The 21,122-nt window shown below is 40.4% G+C and overlaps 1 protein-coding gene across 1 annotated transcript in view; it reads left to right on the forward strand.

The window, feature by feature from the left end:
• TBCD (tubulin folding cofactor D) overlaps positions 1 to 21,122 on the forward strand; it is a 112,602-nt gene that overhangs the window by 91,019 nt on the left and 461 nt on the right. Inside the window, exons 27-32 of the mRNA XM_010008241.1 lie at positions 3,099 to 3,217; positions 3,643 to 3,734; positions 4,857 to 4,997; positions 9,807 to 9,890; positions 10,893 to 11,051; positions 12,208 to 12,346. Coding sequence (XP_010006543.1) covers positions 3,099 to 3,217; positions 3,643 to 3,734; positions 4,857 to 4,997; positions 9,807 to 9,890; positions 10,893 to 11,051; positions 12,208 to 12,346 — 734 coding nt within the window. The remainder of the gene's footprint in view (positions 1 to 3,098; positions 3,218 to 3,642; positions 3,735 to 4,856; positions 4,998 to 9,806; positions 9,891 to 10,892; positions 11,052 to 12,207; positions 12,347 to 21,122) is intronic.

The raw sequence follows: 21,122 nt of genomic DNA on the forward strand, positions 1-21,122 counted from the left end.
CTGGGCTGGACCTAACTTGCACCTCTGGAGATACTGGCTAAAATGGGGACAAGCATGACTAATTTTAAGGGACCTTAAAATGCTTCAGGAAATAATGATAAAACCAACTGAAAGTCTTGGAAATGTCTCAGGGGGCTTTGCTTGTTTTAAGAGTGCAGGTGAATCCAAGGTTCCATGATCATGAATCAAGAACAACCAGAGCTCCTTTTATTTAGGTATCAAATTGTATCATGTCTGTCTGTCAGAGACAGATTGCAGGATTGTATAGGTACTGTTTTAAAAATAACATTTATGTTTGTGTGTTTCTAAATATGGCAACAAAATTACATATACCTAATAAAATGATGATTTATCCTAAATCAGGGGTCAGAATAGCTGCTTATTTATCCCTGTTGTGGTAGTTCCCAGAATGAACCTGATACCTATCACATATATAGTAACATACAGTCCATGCCCTTAAGAAGTTACAGTTGATATATTAAAGCAACTATCTTGATTTTTAAATCTTTTCTATATTGCTAAATCTCTATTTTTTTTGTAAAAAATAACTCCAAAAGTAGCCCTTTCCTTCATGCAGGTTGGCATTGGATGCCTGATTTTTTTTGTGGGCACCAAGGGAAGATGTCATCTGGTGCTGAATGAGATTTAAAAAAAAAATCAGGAAAGGGTAATGTTTTGTAAAACCAGATCACTTTGAACAGGGGAGACAATGCTGAAACCAATAAATCAAACTAAAAATGATGGAAGGATTACTAGGTCATATTTTAGGTAAGGATGAAGTGTCAGGCATGTATAAAATAGACTGGAAAACTCAGCTCAATCAAGAGGGAGAAAGAATCTACTGGAAGAACACGCAACAGATGTCTGCAACTCTTCTGGTGCTCTACTCTTTTAGATTCCTGTGAAGCTTAATTGTTGTTTCCTGCGTTATAGGTTAGTTTTTCATCTGGCTTATGCTTAAAGGGATCATGGCAATGTAGCCATGGTGGTCTAGAGTCATGATTAGAATCAAATTTGTAGATACAGGCAACATTTTTTATGAGGCTTTTTGAAGTGATTTGGAGAATAAACATCTCTACTCAGCACTGTATTGATTATGCTTTTATTTGGTCTTATGCTGTTTTAAAGCCTCTTTTAGAAACATTTCTTAAAAGTAAAAATAAAAAATAAAAAGTAAAAGTAAAATCTCTGTGCCATTAAAAACAATACATTTCATGACCACTATTAAAACTCCTCCCCATAGTGTCTGATGTGTGCATTGATGTGTGGAGGCTACAGTGCAGAAGACACTCAACAACAGTAGAGGTGCTTTAGATAAGTTGGTTGAAGCAAGTTTAAACATAATTAAGGGGATTAGAAAAAGAAGGTTTTTGATAAAATTTAACCAGTGTTTGGCTATGGTTTGACAGATTAACATGAAAACATAAATCAGAGATGCTTTAGTGACTTGGCATTTTGAAACTGACCCTACAAGACTTAATTTTTTCTGTCATAATGTGTTCTGGTTTGGTTTTGATTACTTTCTCTTTTAATATTCTTGATGGGTTGTGTTGAATTAATAATGTTGACATGTCACAGGCCATGTTTTATGAAGCTCTTAGAAGAATATTAACATTTATATTACCCTCAGTAGCATAATTACTAAGTAGTTATAAGTAAAGAGCTGTTTGTTTGCTAGTTGTCATGTCTTAATTTTATGTGATTTGGCTAAAATTTTCAATTTATATCAATCAAAGGGCAGACTGTCATAGTCTGACTGTCTAACATCATCTTGCTGTCTGAGCAAGCCTTGCATCTTCCTATGGCCTCAAGACTCTTACACTCCAGTGGTTTGGAAATTCTTAAATAATAGATGTGCTTATATGAAGGAATTGCTAACCTCTGGACAAGGAACTAGTTCCCTGATCTGAGGAACTAGTTGAGGCTTGCTGATGGCATAGGGGAAAAAAAAGCCAGTCATGAACTGTGATTAATGTGTAGTATCTTAAGGTAACTATTCTTTCTTTCTCTAGCAAATATTGCTCAATCATTTACATCTTAGATTACAGTAAGGAATGGCACAATTATGTGATCTTCCTAGGATCTCTGATACTTTTACTTTGAGGATTAAAAAGTACATGTTCAGTGAAGTGATTAATAAGACCACCTTTCTCCTTTTTAAGCAAAGTTGCATTTTTTGCAGCTCTCTTAAAAGCTTAAAAGTTCTTAAAAGCTTTTGTGAAGTACCTTTTTTATTTTTTCTCTGCATTTTACAGAAGAATTTAATATAGTGGCTGAAAAATCTGGTAAATGAAGCATGGTCTTCTGAGACCACAGTAGAAATACCCAAATAGATTCCTGACTTTTTTCTTTTTTAATTCGTCCTCATTTTCTTCTTTGTATCATTTTGCTTCATTGTGAAGCCTCCTTTTTCATGCCCAGTTCAGTTTATTCTTGCTGCTCTTTGTAGAGCCCTGTCCCTGTTTAGTCATGCAGCAATGCAGAGGCTGAGCACAGCATCCCTGCTCTTTCTGAGCTTTCTCTTGCAAGAAAGCCCAGCTTTATTTTGGTCTCTGTGTAAAAAGTGACATGAAATTATCTCAGTGCTTAGGTATGATCTCTGTGTGCATTTAAGCCTTGAGTTCATTTAATACAGCTGGCAAATAACTGACCAGAGACATCTCTCCTGGAGCAGAATGCTTGTCTCTTTATGAGGAATCATGACTTGTAAATACAAAAGAACTTGTTCCCCTGTGCTTGCATAGAAATGTGTGTTTGTACTTATTCTTTGGATTTAAAAAAATATATATATCTATATAGCTGCTTAAACTTAAAATTGAGAACTTTTGTCTTTTCTCCCTCTGAATGACTAGGATTAGTTTGTCTAAAAATCTGTATGTAGAAAATAAGAATTTATTCATGCAACAGTGAACATCTTAAAATGTGTATTTTTTTCCTGTAGGAAATCAGAGGTATTCTGTGTGTGAATGTAATTAATTTCACAGGTTTCTAGCTGCCTTGTTTAGAGGAGCTTTTCCTGTTTGATGTCTTTGTTAGCCAAATATGTCATGATAATGGTGTGGTCGTTGCTTTTCACTCTGCAATTGTGTATTTTCTAGATCAGCTGGTGACACAGTACGTTTCAGAGCTACAGAACCCAGAGGAAATGATTCGTTGTGGCTTTTCACGAGCTCTTGGGGCCCTGCCAAGATTTCTGCTGAAGGGCAGGCTCCAACAGGTGAGAAACCAGGGCTGTAGGAATGAGAGGAGAGCACAGAGTTTCAAATGAAACCTGTGATGATCAAATAAATAATAATGGTCATAATTAAAGGTCTTCTGTGAAAGGAGTTTGTATTCTAATGTACAGTAACTCCAGAAAATCATTATGAGTGTAGATTGCCATAGATCCTGATAATTGAAGTTTAGTCCTGCTTTAGGAGTGTTAATGGAAAAGCCAGAGCCTGAATTATCCCTTTGCTGTGGAATGTTTGTCCAAAGGGAAATATGAGACATGCTGACAAGTCCCAGTGAGAAACCAAACACTGTTGCCTGCCTGGTTCCCTCCTTCGTGTTTGGGCTTATTTTAATGTGATATCTAAATTTAACATGTATGATAAACAATGCATTGGGTTTGAATGTCTTAATTTTTATATTTGTTTTCAGGTTTTGGAAGGCTTGAAAAATGTGACCTTAATTTCCCCTGCAAGTGTGAGCTTTGCAGAATCCAGAAGAGATGCCCTAATAGCAGTTGCAAAGTACGTTTAGCATCTTTTTTTGGTCTAATTTCAATTCTTTCTGTACAAGTTTCCTGTTGTTCACTCTGCTTTCTGTTTTGAGCTTGTAGCATGATTCTTAAAATCAGTTACAGTATGACATGCATTTGTAGTGTGGGACTGTATGCATCTCTGTTACTCAATATATATCTTTGATTCAGAGGGTTATCACACATTTGAGGATGAAGCACAAGTCTGGTGTGGTGTGAGGATTTTGAATCAATTAACTGAATAGCTATAGAGTATTTTAAAGTTTGCCTTTTTTGTGGGCTGCAATTTAGTGAGGAAGAAGCATATATGTTACTTTTAAACATATAAGTTTTTAAAAGTTGTACTTCCCTAATTGAATATTTTCTATGTTGACATTTAAGTGTAGTCAGTGTTAACAGTGTTACTGTATATATCCTCTTAAATTGTCAGAGTACCAAAAAAGTCTATTCAATTTAAGCAAGTTTTTTAATATAAAATTCTATGCACATTTTATTAGTCCCTTGATCTTCTTGCTTACATCATTTTAAGGAGAGTTCAGAAACTGACACGTACTTTAAATATGTTCCTCTTTGTAGCATTGTAGGCCCTTTCAGGCACTGGAAGCTGCTCTAAGGTCTCCCTGGAGCCTTCTCTTCTCCAGGCTGAACACCCCAACTCTCCCAGCCTGTCTCCAGAGCAGAGCTGCTCCAGCCCTCCCAGCCTCTTTATGGCTCTTCTCTGGACTCTCTCCATGAGCTCCATGTCCTTCTTATGTTGAGGTCTCCAGAACTGGACACAGTGCTCCAGGGGGGTCTCATGAGAGCCAAGTAAAGGGGCAGAATCACCTCTCTGGCCCTGCTGGTCAAGCTTCTATTGATGCAGCCCAGGACACTATTGCCTTTTGGTGCTCCAGTACATGGTGCCAGCTCATGGTGAGCATCAGCCATCACCCCCAAGCCCTTCTCCTCCAGACAGTGGGCTCAGAAATATTCTTCATACTGTTTGTAGTGAATGTTAGAGATGTTTTCAAATATTTCATGTCCAGGGAATTTTATTAAGCAACTGAGCAGAATGATCTTAATGTTTCTCCTTACCAGTGTTGTTGGTTTTCTCCACTTTTTTCTCTTTCTAAAGGGTTTGCCAGACTGTAGGTGTAAAGGCAGATGGATCCCAGGAAGAATATGTCTGCAAAGATAATGTCACTCAGATTTATGCTACACTACTTGGAGGTGTGACTGACTATACCACAGACAGCCGGGGAGATGTTGGAGGATGGTAAGATGCCTTACAGAGACTTAAACTTAGCTGTCATGTTTTATGTTTAATTAAAAACTGATGTGTTTTCAAAACCTGTTAGAAATAGCTCCAGGCATTGGAGGTTTGAGTATAGAGAGAAATATACTGGGGGAAGAAGAGCACAAAATAAAAGGAAAGGCTGACAAGAATTTGTCCCTGGCCTAGAAGTTAGGAAGATGGGGATTGTTGTGTTTTAAACTGAAGTTCAGTCTTACTCTGGTTTAGTGGGTGATGTTATTTTCTCTTAGTGAATATCAGGAATGTGTTTAGCTATAAAAAAGTACAGATTTAAAACATTACTTCCGTTTATTTGCAATACCACATTTACTCAGTGAACTCTCCTGTAGTACGTTTGTGTTGTGGGGATTTTTTGCCAGCAGAGGGAGCAGTTGCCTAACGTGTCAGTGACAAATTTTCAAGGCTGGTTGCTAGAATGAAAAACTTGGTAAGTTGAGCTGTGGTGTTAGTGACTCTTACAAGTTTAGGATTTCGATGATTGAGATTGTTTGAATAATTAAATTATGAGTCTGTAAGAATGTATCTAATGCCAAATCTATAGAAGAGGTATAAGGGTAAATCTGTAGCAGTAATTTCTGTGGGATTCCTCAATCTTCACAGTTCCCTTCTTTATGGAACTTCTTTATCTGTTAATATTGCATTTATTTGAATGTTTTCAATTCCTTCAGTAATAGTGATCTGAAAAGGTGATTTCCAAACTGATGAACCGAAGCACTGTAAAGGCTAAAGTCTTTGTGTTTAATGTCTAAAGAAGCTGTAATTGTCCAAGTAACATCACTTACTGATTGCAAGTTCCTGCAGTCTTTGAATGGGGTAGACAGAGCAGCAATGTCATTCACTTCATCCTGTAGAATTCCACAAGGTAGTTACAGGGTGAGAAAACCACGTGAAATATGGATCTTGGAGATCAAATGAGTACTAAGGAAACATACAGGTTCTCTTGTCAGGTACTTTTCTGTGTGTACTTGTGAACACAAATACACCCTAATATCTATGTGACCTGTCTGGCAACTATATGAAGCATCTCAGGGTACACAGATGCATGTTCAGGATTCTAAATTAAGCCCTTGTTTATTGTTCAGATCTAGTATCCAGCTATGCTTTTGTTGTATTCCAGGGGGGAAAGGGGGAGTACCTGAAAAGTACTGGTATAAAATAAATTTCTTGGTTGAAAAGATCTCCTTATTTTCCCAGTTGATTGAATATGTTCTTGTCTAACAGTGCTGATACCTGAAGGGCTTTAATGTTTAGTTTTAGTCATATCTTTGCAGTGTGTTTGGATGAAATACCTAGTTTAGACCATTTTTCAGTCACTGTGCTCTTCTTTGAAAGGTGTGTTCAACAGTAGGATATGAGCATGATTTTCTTTTAATTTAATTAAATGACATCTGCTATTCTGTAACCAGCAGCTCAGACTCAACAGGTGAGGAGGAACAGAGGACTAGGGCAATGAAAAGCTGCAAACGCTGCATGTTGTGCCCGTAGCAAAGCTGGCAGAGCTCACCCCTGTGATGGTTGTGCCCTGTGATGGTAATTGCTGACTTGGGAAGGCAACAATGGGCAAGGTGTGAGCTGTGCCTTGCAGGGGAGGGTGTGCACTCCTCCTTGCTTCTTGCCAAAACAGTCTCAGTCACTTGCTTCCTCCTCCCTGCTGCAAGCAGAGCAGCCCAGTTCTGGAGCAGGGGCTGTGTTTGGCTGCAGCAGCCCTGCAGAGCCTGCTGATCCCCCATTCCTGTCAGTAATGGCAGCAACTACAACACACCCTATAACAAACTCTTTTCTTAGGATGAAACATTGTGGTTGTGCTTTATTTGTGCAGTGTATATCAGGCTAGAGTTTCTCCTTGCTAGCAATCACTGGGTGATTTATGCTGCTGTCAAACTTTAATGCTTGTGCTCTAAGGAGTCATTATCAGCCATTGAGACCTTGTCAGTTCCAGCATGAGTGGCAATAGATGATATTTATAGAAAGATATTTTGTGCCATCTTAGCATTAGACACTTTTTTAATTGCCTAGCCTTGTTTCTTTAGGCTACTTCACTACAATATTTACAAATGTGTTGGAAAGTACACAGGGCAAATGATCCAAAATCAGCCTCAGTGAATGTTTTTCATGTTTTGCATAAAAATACCCAGCTTCTTCAGTACTGGTGGTTAAAACTGTCAAATGATGGGGAAATAATAACACAGGACAAGAAATCAGAAAGTAGACATGCTTGGTATCTTCAACTTAGAAGAAAGAAGGATGCACACTAGTAAGGATCAAGATCAGGTCACTTCAGCCTGTGCAAGGACAGAAGGAGCTTGGCTTTCCCTCTCCTTCCTCAGCCATCAAAGAAGCTTGGAAAATGTAGTAACTCAAGATTCACACAGGTGTAGCTGAAAGGAAATGTAAGAGCAACCACACATGGTGGGGAGTCAGAGAAAGGGTAGAGACACTAAGCTTTCTGCTTTCAAAATTAGGTGAGATACCAAAGTAGATAAGAACCTGGATCCTGGCTGAGTATAATTAGCTGTTCAAGTTAACTCCCACATCTGACAGCTCTCACATAAGTTCCCCCTGTCTATTGTTTATCCTTCCGTCTGTGTCTTAATTTAAAAACCAAAACTTTACAAAGTGGTACTTTTCAAAGAAATCCTGAAGAAATTAAATTCCCAACACCCAATAAATTCAAATGTGCTTTGAGCACCGGATTCTTTTAAAGCTTCATTAAGAGCAGCCAACATGGTTTTACCAAGGGAAAGTCATGTTTGACCAACCTTAGAGCCTTCTGTGAGGAAGTAACAGGGTGGACAGATGATGGTAGGGTGGTAGATGTGGTTTTTCAGCAGTTTGCTGATGACACTAAACTGGGAGGAGTGGTTGACACACCGGAAGGCTGCGCTGCCATTAAGAGAGACCTGGACAGGCTGGAGAGTTGGGCAGGGAGAAACTTGATGAAAATTGATGAAAAGTGCAGAGTCTTACATCTGGGGAAGAACAAACCCATGGACCAGTGCAGGTTGGGGGCTGAGCTGCTGGAGAGCAGGGCAGGAGAAAGGGCCCTGAGGGTCCTGGTGGGCAGGAGGATGAGCATGACCAGCAATGTGCCCTTGTGGCCAAGAAGGCCAATGGATCCTGGGGGGCATTAGAAAGGGGGTGGTTAGTAGGTCAAGGGAGGTTCTCCTCCCCCTCTGTTCTGCCTTGGTGAGGCCACATCTGGAATATTGTGTCCAGTTCTGGGCCCCTCAGTTCCAGAAGGACAGGGAACTGCTGGAAAGAGCCCAGGGCAGAGCCACAGAGATGCTGGAGGGAGGGGAACATCTCCCTGCTGAGGAAAGGCTGAGGGAGCTGGGTCTGTTGGGCTTGGAGAAGAGGAGACTGAGGGGCCACCTCATCCATGGGCACAAATCTGTTCAGGGCAGTGTCAGGAGGACAGAGCCGGGCTTTGTGCAGTGATGTCCAGTGACAGGACAAGGGGCAGTGGGTGCAAACTGGAGCACAGGAGGTTCCATGGGAATCTCAGGAAGAACTTCTTTGCTGTGAGAGTGCCAGAGCCCTGGGCCAGGCTGCCCAGAGAGGCTGTGGAGTCTCCTTCTCTGGAGACATTCCAACCCCCCTGGCCACGTTCCTGTGTGATGTGCTCTGGGTGCCCCTGCTCTGGCAGGGGGGTTGGGCTGGGGGAGCTTTCCAGGTCCTTTCTAACTCCTAGGATTCTGTGATTCTGTGTGATTCCTTGGCACTAACAGCCAATCAAGAAACATGTAAATTAAAGGGAGAATGGCAGTCTGTCTCCTAGCAAACAGTTGGCTGCTAGATATTTTTGTGACATCCCAAATATGAATTATTTCTTATTCAGTTTCTTTTAAATCACTGATGAAGGTGGAAAGATATGGGGATAATTATTTGGAGAGACCTTTCCTTGGTGTGTAATTTGTTTCTTTCTTTAATGGAATCATGGAAAAGTTTAACCAAATTTACTTGCCATATGCAAACTTTATTTTTCTTTTGACAGGTTGTTTGCTGGGGCTTGTCCAATCTGTCTACAGGTGTTAGACATGAATATCTTACAATCAGATAATGTAGGAAAACATCCTTTGATGAAAGATTGCCAAACTTAAGTATTAAATTACTTGGGAAAAAATGAAGTAATTTACCTTTTTCACCATTATAAAAAATGTCTCAACCAGTCTTAGATTGCACAGGCAGCTATTTTCAGCTTGTTTTGGAAATTAGAAACAGGAATTTGTCTTTTCACAGTAGACAAGTACCTTTTCCAATATTTTGAGAGAGATATATATTTATTATTATTATTATTACTGAGATATGAGTTTTAATTGATTAAAACTGGAAGAGGGGAGATTTAGATTATACATTGGGAGGGAATTCTTCATTATGAGGGTGGTGAGAGCCTGGCCCAGGTTGCCCAGGGAAGCTGTGGCTGCCCCATCCCTGGCAGTGTTGAAGGGCAGGTTGGATGGGGCTTGGAGCAGCCTGGGCTGGTGGGAGGTGTCCCTGCCCATGCAGGGGGTGGAACTGGATGATCTATAATGTCCCTTCCCACCCAAACCAGGCTGGCATTGTATGAAATGTGGGCTTCACTTCACAGGCAGGGCTTGTGGGAGCAGCTGCACACAGTCCTTGTCTTCCCACAAATACAATAGCTGCTCTCAGGGGTCAGTGCTCTTACTGTTTGGAAATTTTTTGCCAGTTTCTGTGTAATTTAACTACTGATGTATTTATTTAAATAAATACTGATGTAACTACTCTAATGTATCTCTGTTTCAACAGGGTACGTGAAGCTTCTATGACAAGTTTGATGGAAGTGACGCTGCTGCTGGTTCAGAATGAACCAGAGTTAATTGATGCCAACATGTATGTGCTGTTTTTTAATCTTATCTTTTATAACTGCATCCCAGTCCATACAAGACATCATTGCTTACAGATTGTCTATTTACTCCTTTACTGAGTGCCACAGAAGTGTTGGTACATCAAGCTTATATAGATACAGATGCTGAGGGTATTGCATCTGTTTGTCAGAGAAATTAATGTTATTAGGAGAAACTGGGTGGCAGTCCCACCTTTTAAAATACAGGCTGTGAGGTTTGCTCTGTACTTGCTGCCCCTCTAGAGCTGGGCAGTGGGGTTCACTTAAACAGAAAGCAAACTTGCCTGCTTATCCAGAGCATCACATCATTAATTTGGAATGTGATATTGTGAGGAGGAGTTTTATGCATTTCTGTTGTCTCTGCAAAATTATTAGTAAGGAAATGCAGAAAACCAGAATTTTACACTGAGTTTTTTTATTTTTACTTTCTTGATACAATGCTCATAATAATTATTATTATAATATTATAATAATTGTATTAAAATAATAGAATACTATTTACCAGTTTGTAAGCATAGCTTGGGCTGCAGCAAAACTTTCTTAATAGTTCTAAAATAAAATGGTGTTGTTTTATGGACAGAGCATGTCCAGTGTTTAGCTGAATATATACATGATTTCATAGAACCTGCTCTCTGCTGTGTCTGCAGTTTCCTACTTGAAAATAGAGTTTTCTCAAAGCTCCTACTGTTTCCATTTGAAATGTAGTAGTTCATCCAAACCATAAAGCATCTTTGCACATTTTGGGGTGAAAGGTGGTACCTATGTGAATATCAAATGCTCTGTAATATTAATGTAATAAAATTTTTGGTCAATACTTGGAAGACAAAGCTCTAAAGGTTCTGTCACCATGTTTGTGTCTTAAATGACTTTACAAGGAGTAAGACCAGAATTCTTTGATAGCAAGGCATTTTTATTTTATTGCACCAATATACATTTAAACACACATTACACTGATTAAGTTATGTGATGAATTGTTCTTTTCTTTGTAGCTGCAAACAGATCATGTGCTGGTTGGCCCAACAGTCAGCTGAGAAAATTGATAAATTTCGAGCTCATGCAGGATCAGTGTTTCTTACTCTCTTACATTTTGACCACCCTCCAGTTCCACACATCCCTCATCGAGAAGAGCTGGAGAAGGTCTTTCCAAGGTAATATATTGAAGAAAGTATCCTACACCTGTGAAAAGGAAAATATTTATGCACACAGTTACACCTAAAGCAATCAACCTGGTTGTAAATTCTGTGCCCAAAGGCCTGCTGTGTATGTTGAGGAATATTTGGTGCTGTTTGTTGCAGTTTCATTCAAGTGTACAATGAATATGCATGAATGTATAAAATAGACCTTGATAATAGTATGGGTGTGTGTTAAAACCATAGTTTCTGAAGGAATCAACCCAAATAATTTCTGATCCCATCAGCCAGTTTCATAGAGAGAACATGTAGAGAACATGTCAGTAGTATATAGTTGGGAGACCATTGGTTAAACAGATCTGCAGGGAGCTGTGTTTTGGTAATCCTGCTGTTTATGAAATGTCTGGTTTATAATCTCCATTTCTTGTCATAATGTGAGGGCTGGAATTTATTTGCCATCCTTCTTTTTGAATATTTTTTTCCCTGACTGGAAAACACTGATCATAATGATAATTTTTAATTAGTTGTATTCTTTTAACCAAACTGTAGTTGCAGTATTTTTCCAAGATGGGATTTCTAGTTAGAGTGAGAGCAACTTATTCCTGAGCAGTAATCATAATACTTGATGGGTATGAGAAACACTCAACTTTGTGTCCTCGTTCTGTTTGTTCAGCAGAACCTCCTGTAACTCAGAAAGTGTTTGCTGGGCTGCTGGTTGATGTGGGGGGGCTGTATCTGTGTCAGCCTTTCCTGGGATTAGTCTTTCTTTCAGTTGGTGGGAGAGAACAGGGAATTGAACACCAGAAGAACATTTCTTGGGGTAGAGAAAAGTGTGTCTGAAGAGGTTCAAATTGCTTCTTTGAATTAGAACAAGGACTTGAAGATTGCTTCACTTTACTCAATTTTTGGTTTGTGTCAAAGCTGAACTTCTTACTTGTATTTTCCCCATGTGCTTAAAGAGCAGTGATTAATTAGATCTTTGGGTAATTCAGAGAGTTTTTTGACTGACGTGATGCTTAAGGATAGGGAGTTATCACGGGAATGTATGGAGAAGAACAGACAGTGCACACGTAAGATGACTTTTCTTTTCCTCAGGTCAGAGAAAGAGACTCTCAACTGGCATGTGGGAATGTATGGAGAAGAACAGACGTAAGATAAATTTTCTTTTCCCCAGGTCAGAGAAAGAGACTCTCAACTGGCATGCAGCCTCAGAAGCCTTCCCTAGGATCACCCAACTGCTGGGCTTGCCAGCCTACCAGTACCACGTGCTGCTGGGCCTCTCGGTGTCGGTTGGTGGGTTGACAGAGACAACGGTAAGAAAGCAGAGCCCTGCTTGGTAGGAAAATGCATTTATTTGCCTGATCAGATTGCTGATTAAGTGTTTAGTCTGTTGCAGTGGGTATTGCAGACAGTTATTTCTATGAGGATTTCAAAGACAGGATTTTAAAAAGAAATCAAGTCTTACTTAGAAGACTGATGGGCTTTGTATTTTTCATCTTCAAAAGTATTTTCTTGAGTTACTGGGCATGCAGGAAACAAGGATTAAGGACACTTTGTTTCTCATTTCCTGGCCTTTAGAAACTGAGTGATCCAGCTTGTTGACTCAAAAACCTTAGGTTTGTTTGCTCACCTTTCCAAGCTGTTAACAGAGGAAGGAGTGGTGAAATGCAGGGTGGTTGTCAAAGATGTAACATATGAAAACACCTATTGGGGTGAGGACACAGTTCAGTATGAGACTCAAAATGACACTGCAGGGGAATATCAGAGCAGTAGCAGAAAATCCTGGACTGTCAGTGAAATCTTCAAATTACAGTGGCCCCATAACAGAAGGAGGAGGTCATAAGTCAGCACCCCAACAGTGTTTCAATGTTTCTAATTAACACTGCTGTGTCTAATTTATAGAGCTGGTAGAAATGTGGTAGGTGTCAAGCAATGCAGCTTTTGTGGAGAGAGAACAGCTCCTGGTCTGACCACAAACTGTTCAGAATATGCCCCAGTGATGGTTTTTGGCTGGTGCCACAGATTCTGCATTCATGATCCAGAGATGCCTAAATGCCTTTGGGTTTGTGTAGCTGAAAATTTGGTGTCTGTGCAGTTCCATGAATTCAAACCAATTTTGAGAATTTTAATATCTCTAAAGTGGCAACTAATTATATAGCAATGGGTATTTTAAAACTTTGAAAACATATACTTGTTGGTTTGTGACAGTAATGATCAGATAGACAATGTAACCCTTAACAGATGTTTTAATAGCAGACGTGTGTGAAATTCAGCTTTTCCTCAAACACAGTTAATTATAGGAGGCTCCATCAAAACCAAAGCTATGTGTGTAAGTATGAAAAGGGAGGAAAGTTGTGGAGAAACAGGCATTCTGACTGCTAACTGAGGTCAGAGGAAAATATTTATTCCCCATTTTAATTTTTTCTTCTTTTTTTTCAAGTTCTGGTTGTGCCTGATTTTCAGAAGTGTGAACAGTTCCTACTAATACTCCCCTTGCCTTGTTACCATCTGCCAGTTTATTTAAGGGAAACCTTTTGTACTGTTTTCAAACTATGGTTTTGAAATGTTAACTTTGTGACCCTGCATTTTTCTTTAATGCTAAAGGCTTGTTCTGGTTAAAATACTCTCAAGGGCTTTGGCTTTAGAAAGAAGTTGAGCTCCTTTTCTTTTGACCCAGATGAAGTGCAAGGAAGGCTCAAAGTATAAAGTATAAACCTTGGGTTTATACAGTATGTGGTAAATGACATTTAGTATTTAAAATGTGATAGATAAATTAGAACTGATGTGTCTTATAATGACTGTGTTCCAAACTATTCTGTCAGAGCCTGTAGTGTTCTCTGCTGAAATCTAGAGATTGATTTAAAACATGAATAGAAAATGTTAAGAACTGTTTCTGTTAAATCCATAGGATTAATTAACTTTAAATAATATATACACACATATACATGTGGATACAGAAGTTAGAAGATTCTCATATGCTGCAAGATAATCTGAGTTCAAATGTCAATTTGTCTTTAAATAATCTCAGGGAAAATTAGTAGAAGAAAGGCTCCATTGTAATTCAGTGGTCAGTGGCTATTTTTCCATAGTTAAAACTGCTCTGCAGTATATTTAGCAAGAGTAGTTCTTTGTTTGGCTTTTAAAAGAGATGTTCTGAAATGAGCTGTGTGGGGTATCTCAGAAACATTTTGGTGGCAGCGTGGTTGCTGATAGAATTGCAGCTCAAGCATTTGAAGTAATCTGGAAAAACAGAAGATGTCATTCCCTTTGGGATTTGGCATTCTGGAACATGGCTTGGGTTCAAAGGGCATTTTCTCTGTGTAAAAGAATCTTCTAATTATGTATCTGGCCACAATGACTCTTATTTCTTATGGCTGCATTAAAAAATCCTCTCACTATATGGAGATCAGAACTATACAATGATGTTCTTTCTCCAGTTGACAGACCCTGTAGTTTCAGGGGCTGGGATATAATTTTGATATAATTCATGATTGTTCAACTACACTACATTTAGAATGTCATTAAAGCACAGAATGTCCTGTGATTTTCCCCCCACCCCCATAAAGGGTGAAAATTACATTTTAAAATGTTATTGAAATTTTAAGTAAAACCTCAAAGAAAAGAAGCAACCTAATTTGAAAATTAAAAGTTTTGTCCCAGCTCAGCACCAGGGTTCCAGCAAGAGATGCCAAAGACCTATAATAACTGTTGCCAGTTGCAAAAATGTCTGACGAATGCACGTGTGTGTTACAGCACCTGGGGAAAATCCAAGCCTGGCTGTGGCACATGGAGGTCAAAGTTCTATATGTGCCAAATACATGAGACAAGATATTTTTTACTCAAAATGGGCACATCCTTTGTCAGTGGTGTTTATGACTACATGTACTGTTTGGAGAAAATACTGGCCTTGGAACAGCTGTGTTAGTTCTTACAAATGAAAACGCTGGGACATCCGTAGATGGGGTCTAAAATATCTGGTTACTGTGATGAACTGTGTGCAAATTCATGCACATTTGCTTTGAAGGAATGGACCCTAAATCCAGTTTCCTTGGTTGATGATTCTTCAAGGAAATACATATGAGAATAATTTCTGGCATTCTTTTTTAAAGAAAAAAATAGTGTTAATTATATTCCCACTTCTCATGTCACTGACCTGAGTCATAGAGTCACTGGCTCTCAAAGATTTGATATTTTAAAAGGAGTATTGTGACTAAAACAAGGGAGACAGAGTTTCACTTGTGCCAAGATATAATATGATATAAATTTTATATATATTATATAAACAATAAACAATTTTTTTCTAAACTTCCTGGGCAAACAGGTTACTGTCACTGCAGTCCTGTACGTTTGTCAGGATTACAAATTATCCCAAACCAGTGTTACTTATTAAGCACAATGTGTTTTCTTCTGCACACATTACAGGAATGTCCTGGCTGTGAGTAGGTCTTTCTCTGTTGAAATGTTTCTGTGAGTACTGGAGCCTTTAGCAATTATCTGTGTATAAAATTTCTGCTTTTGTCCAGGGTTTCTCAGTAGTTACTTCTATTCGTGGTGCGTTAGGTGCAGAGACTGAATTCTCTTCAGATACATTGGGCTCTGAGGAGACTGGTTAGATGGGAGACTGGAACCAGTAGGGTATGTCCATCTGCTGAACATCTTCAGAACCAACTCTTCCTTTCTCATCATGTCCCACAGGCTTTTTTATCCGGTCTGTCCAAGCTAGTACTGCAGAGTGAAAATCAGAGCCTTTAGTTGGATCGAGCATTTTTATATCTGATGGGGAGCTGAGGTTTTGAATGCAGTTACAGTCTGGATGCCTAAGCTGATTTTCTTTTGGCAGTTCCAGTTCTTGCCTTGAGACTGTTTTTACAAGTACTGTACTTCAGTTTTGCAGCAAGCTGATTTGGAAACAATTTCATGAAGACCCTTTATTATACCCCACACACCTTCTCCCCAGCTGCCTTCTCCCCTTGCTGTAACTACACTTCCTCATACTTTTCCCCTGGTTCAGGAGGTCATATCTTTAGGACTTTAGTTGAATGGTCCCTTTGAACACTGTTTGCCTTACCCTGTGTTGCCTCTCATTGCCCTCATGTTTGCCTTACCCTGTGTTGCCTCTCATTGCAGTACATACTCTTGGCTTAAATGATGGGAGAGTCAAGCCTTGGCAAACCCTATTTTTACTATGGTTAATAAGAACAAGGTCATTCTCAGGCCTTCTCTTAAATTCTTATCCAAAGCTGTCCAAGTTCCAACCCATTAACCTCCTAATTTCCTTTCCCAGTCCTCGTGCAACCCCAGGGAAAGGTAAATGTCACACATGTGATATAGTGTGAATTCTGTGTTCTGCATAGACAGGGAAGAAATTTGGAAATGCTCTTCTCTGCAGATGCTCATGAGCAGTTAAGGGTGTAGCTCAGGTAGGTCCTCACAGATTATCTGGGGAAAAAAGACATGCTCACCTGAGGAGGAAATAAGGATTTAACCTTTTCATGTAATGTTATCTTGGTATCATGGAGTTGCTTCCAGTAAAGTTTGTACAGTCTGTGCTATTTGGAAAATGTCCCATTTTTAAATCTGCCAAGCAGTTGCAAGATGTTTTATCCACACCTGGATTTGTGTATTGTTTGCTAATGGAGAAATGCTCTCTTCATTGTATAATCTCTTCTGATTCATTAGTCCTGCTTTTGCACATCTTGGGAACTTCCTGCATGGAGCTGGGGTTGCCCTTTTCTTTCATGGCCATTTTTGCCTCTTCAATCATTTGAATCTGCAGAGAAGCACTGAGGAATTAACCTGTCTTCAAAAAATGGTGTGAAATGTGCAAGGTAGTTTAAAAGACAGAAGAAAGAGAAGATAAAATGACATGGTTAATCGTACACCTTTTATGATCTTTTCCTGAAGCTTGACTTGGATGTTAACTGCTCATTATTTATCTCTGCCAGTGTAAGGTATTGAGACAATTGTAATAGTCTTAAATGCACAGATTTTTTTAAAGAGTAGTATACAATAATTAATCAGATTTGAAGTTTTCAGGAAATCTCTCTTCCTTGTAGTTGTGTATCCTCTAGAGACCTTTCAGTGTAAGGATATTGTTTCTACTCTGCACACAGGGAAACATAAGCCAACAATGCTTTTGGCATTCAAAAGAATCACACTCAGATCAATTCAGTATTTCTGTTTAGTACAGCTGGCTTTTGCAAATGTTGAAACAATTGTCACTGAGATTGGAGTATCATTTTGAAATGCAGAATAACTGAATAATTTCTTTACATTGTTTGACACTCTTAATGAAATGCATTACCCAGTGTTTCCCTATAGAACAAATGGTTAAAATAGCAGGCTCTGCTCCTTTCGAGGTGCTATGGATTGCTGTGCTGGGCAGGCTACAGCCCTTGAAAACTAGAGTTTTGATCATAGCTAAAATGTTTCCTGTTCTCTGTGCTGATGCACCCATAAACATTACTGATACAAAATTTTAAGCAGATGAAATGTTTAAATTGATATTCCTTTCTTTTGGTTTCAGGAAAACACTTTTGATACTTCTCATACTGATCTAAAATAATTGTTCTTTTCTTGATAAAAGGCTCAGTCTTTTGAGGGAACTGGTTGCACCTTTGAGTGAGGTATCAAAGTGCTATGTGTGAGCTTCAGGAAGAAAATCTGACTGAGCAGCCTTAGTTATTGTTTACAGGCCCCTCTTGGCTCAACAGGAAATTATTTATCACTTGCAACCAAAGCTGAAAGAAGTTTCTACTCCAAAACTGAGCTGCACCACCTACTTTCCCACAGCCCCCTTCCTTATAACCCAGTTTCATACAGGGGGAGTCCCCCTAATCTCCCCCCTCCTCCCCTAAGTGACTTGAACAAACCCCTGCAGGACTGATGATCCTTCACACCAGTCAGGAAAACTGAGCAATCAGTTTGTGTTCATCCTTGATGAGATAATTTCCTTTGAGGTAGTTTCTGTAACAAAACCCCCAAATTTTTCCTCTCATCCTCAAAGGAAGTAAATTAATATTTTAAAAGATGAGCCTGGAAAGTTTCCTCTTTCAGAAATGAAGCAGATTAATGGCTCTGTTCATTGACCCCATAGCCCCTGGTCCTGCTGCTCAGGGGTGTGTTGTTAGCTGCCTGGGGACGTGCATCCCACAGGAAGGGGGGTCCCACAGGAAAGGGGGATCCCTCCTGCAGAGGCTTTGCCCCCTGCCCTCCTTCCACAGCTCCAGGTGAAGGGAAGCCAGCCAAGGTGGCAGGGGCTGCCCAGGGACCTGCAGCCCGTGACACCAGCTGCATGACCAGGTTGGTGCTGCCAGCTCAGCCTGGGACACACACCAAACCTCCTCCTGCCATCCCTCTAGACTGGCTGATTAACATAACAGCATGAAACCAAGAGTCATTATTTCTGAGTTGTTTTTAATTTTTAACCCGAGTTTACTGCTGGTTTGTGTGGTCTGCACCATGTGCCCAAGAGTTTTCCTGCATTTTGAGTTACATCAGCTTGTTTAATAAATATTACCTCTTGAACTTCTGGTGTACTCTTTAACTTGCAGAGCCATAACAATATTATTATTATTTGAAGTAAAGCAGGATAATCGTAGTGGTTTGGGAATGTTTTATTTTGAGAGAAAGAAAATCATGAACCTTTAATGTGGTCTTTTCTTCCTACAATGGCAAAACTTTAAAAGGATTAAAAAAAAAACCCTCCTTGAAAAAGGATTAATGAAAGTAAAATATCCATCTTCCTGTCAAATGGGGAGACTGAGTTTATACACTGTTGGAAGAACATCCCCACAGTGCAGGTGTGTGTTTCAGGTGGGAGGGATAAGCATGTTTCTGTGTAGTCAGTGTTTTGGTCTGCAGCCCTGGCTGCCTTCCCTGTGCCTTCATTGGAGGCTCCTTCTGTTGCAGCTCCGATACTCTGCCCAGAGCCTTTTTGACTACATGAAGAAAATCCAAAATGATTCCAGTGCTATGGAGAGTTTCTGTGAGACATTGCTGAAGGTCTTTGAGGACAACCTGCGGAACGACCGGTAACGTTTGTGCTTTGCTTTTTTGTCTCTAACAGCAGGACTGTCTGAAGTCAGATGTATCACAGAACTGTCAGAGTGGGAAGGGACCTCTAGAGATCATCTAGTCCAATTCCCCCATTAAGCAGGATCCCCTGCAGCCCATCACCCAGGACTACATCCAGGCAGGTCTGGAATATCTCCAGAGAAGGGCACTCCCCACCCTCCCTGGGCAGCCTGTCCCAGGGCTCTGGCACCCTCACTGTAAAGAAGTTTTTCCTCATATTCCAATGGCACTTCCCATGTTCCTGTGCCCGTTGCCCCTCGTCCTGTCCCTGGCACTGCTGAGCAGAGTCTGGCTCCAACCTCCTGCACCAACCCTGAGATACTTCCTGGCATTGATCAGGTCTCCCTTCAAACTTCTCCTCTCCAGGCTGAACAGCCCCAGCTCTCCCAGCCTTTCCTCATCAGGGAGATGCTCCAATCTCCCAATCATCTTTGTTGCCCTCCCCTGGCCTCTCTCCAGCAGTTCCCTGTCTCTCTTGAATTGGGGAGCCCAGAATTGGTCCCAGTTCTCCAGATGTGGCCTCACCAGGGCAGAGTAGAGGGGAGAATGACATTTCTCAACCTACTGGCCACACTTTTCCATATGCACCCCAGGATTCCAGTGACCCTCTTGGCCACAAGGGTACACTACTGGCTCATGGATAATTCCCTGTCTGCCAGGACTCCCAGATCCTGCTCCTCAGAACTGTTTTCCAGCAGGCCCACCCCTAACCTGTACTGGTGCCTGGCATTCTTCCTCCCCAGGTACAGGACCCTACACTTCCCCTTGTTGACCCTCATTAGGTTCTTCTCTGCCCAGCTCTCCAGCCTGTCTGGGTCCTGCTGGATAACAGCACAGCCCTCTGCAGTGTCACCACCCCTCCCAATTTTGTGTCATCAGCAAACTTGCTGAGGATACACTCTGACCCTTTGTCCAGATCATTGATGATGTTGAACGAGACTGGACCAATTGTTGACCCCTGGGAGACCCCACTAGTTACAGGTCTCCAACTTGACCCTGTCACACAGCCAGCTCTCAATCCACCTCACTGTCCAACCATCCAGCCCACTCTCCCCCAGTTGACTAATGAGGATATTATGGGAGAGAGTGTCAAAAGCCTTGCTGAAGTCAAGGTAGATGATGTCTTCTGCTCTCCTCTCATCCAGCCAGTTATGTCATCATAGAAGACTAGCAGATTGGTCAGCATGATTTCCCTTTGGTGAATCCATGCTGACTTCTCCCAATGACATTCTTTGCTTTCACATGTTTGAGATGACATCCAGAACTGTTTATTTCTTCCAACCCCTTACTGGGGACAGAGGTGAGACTAAGCAGCCTGTAGTTCCTATGTCCTCCTTCTTGCCCTTTTTGAAGACTGGAGTGATACTGGCCCTGCTCAAGACCTCAGGCACCTCTCCTGTTCACCATGACCTCTCACAGATGATGGAGAGATGAGGTTTGCCTCAGCCATGTACATTTGCTCTGATACAGCTGTTTGGTACAGCAGTAAAATGTATCAGGAAGGGGTGGTGGGACAGCAGTTTGCAGTTTCTGTAGTTCAATATTGCTAAGCAGCAGTTTTTATAAAATGCAGCATTGGGGGTTGTATGTTCCTAAACACTTTTCATAGAATCATAGAATGGTTTGGAAGGGACCTTAAACATCACCTAGATCCAACCCCCCTGCATGGGCAGGGACACCTCCCACTAGACCAGGTTGCACAAGCCTCATCCAACCTGTCCTTGAACACTTCCAGGGATTTGGAATGCAGACTGGATTACTTTTCAGTGTAGTCCAGTCTGCATTTTGTTTAGTTAGTATTTTTTTACAAACCCTAGAAGTGTGTTTTTCTGGTGAAGATTTTTCTTTAAGGGTGAATTATTCTGCATAATGAGATTGAGTTCTCTAAGCCTCACTTATCAGACATGTGCAAAATAGCACATATTCCCTAGGGCAAAAACCCTGCAACTATTAATAGAATTTTGAGTTTTATTGTCTCAGCTGTTGAAATAGAAAACACAACTATAGTTATTC

Source organism: Chaetura pelagica, unplaced genomic scaffold, assembly GCF_000747805.2.
Source record: "Chaetura pelagica isolate M959 unplaced genomic scaffold, ChaPel_1.0 scaffold471, whole genome shotgun sequence".
NCBI lineage: Eukaryota > Metazoa > Chordata > Aves > Apodiformes > Apodidae > Chaetura > Chaetura pelagica.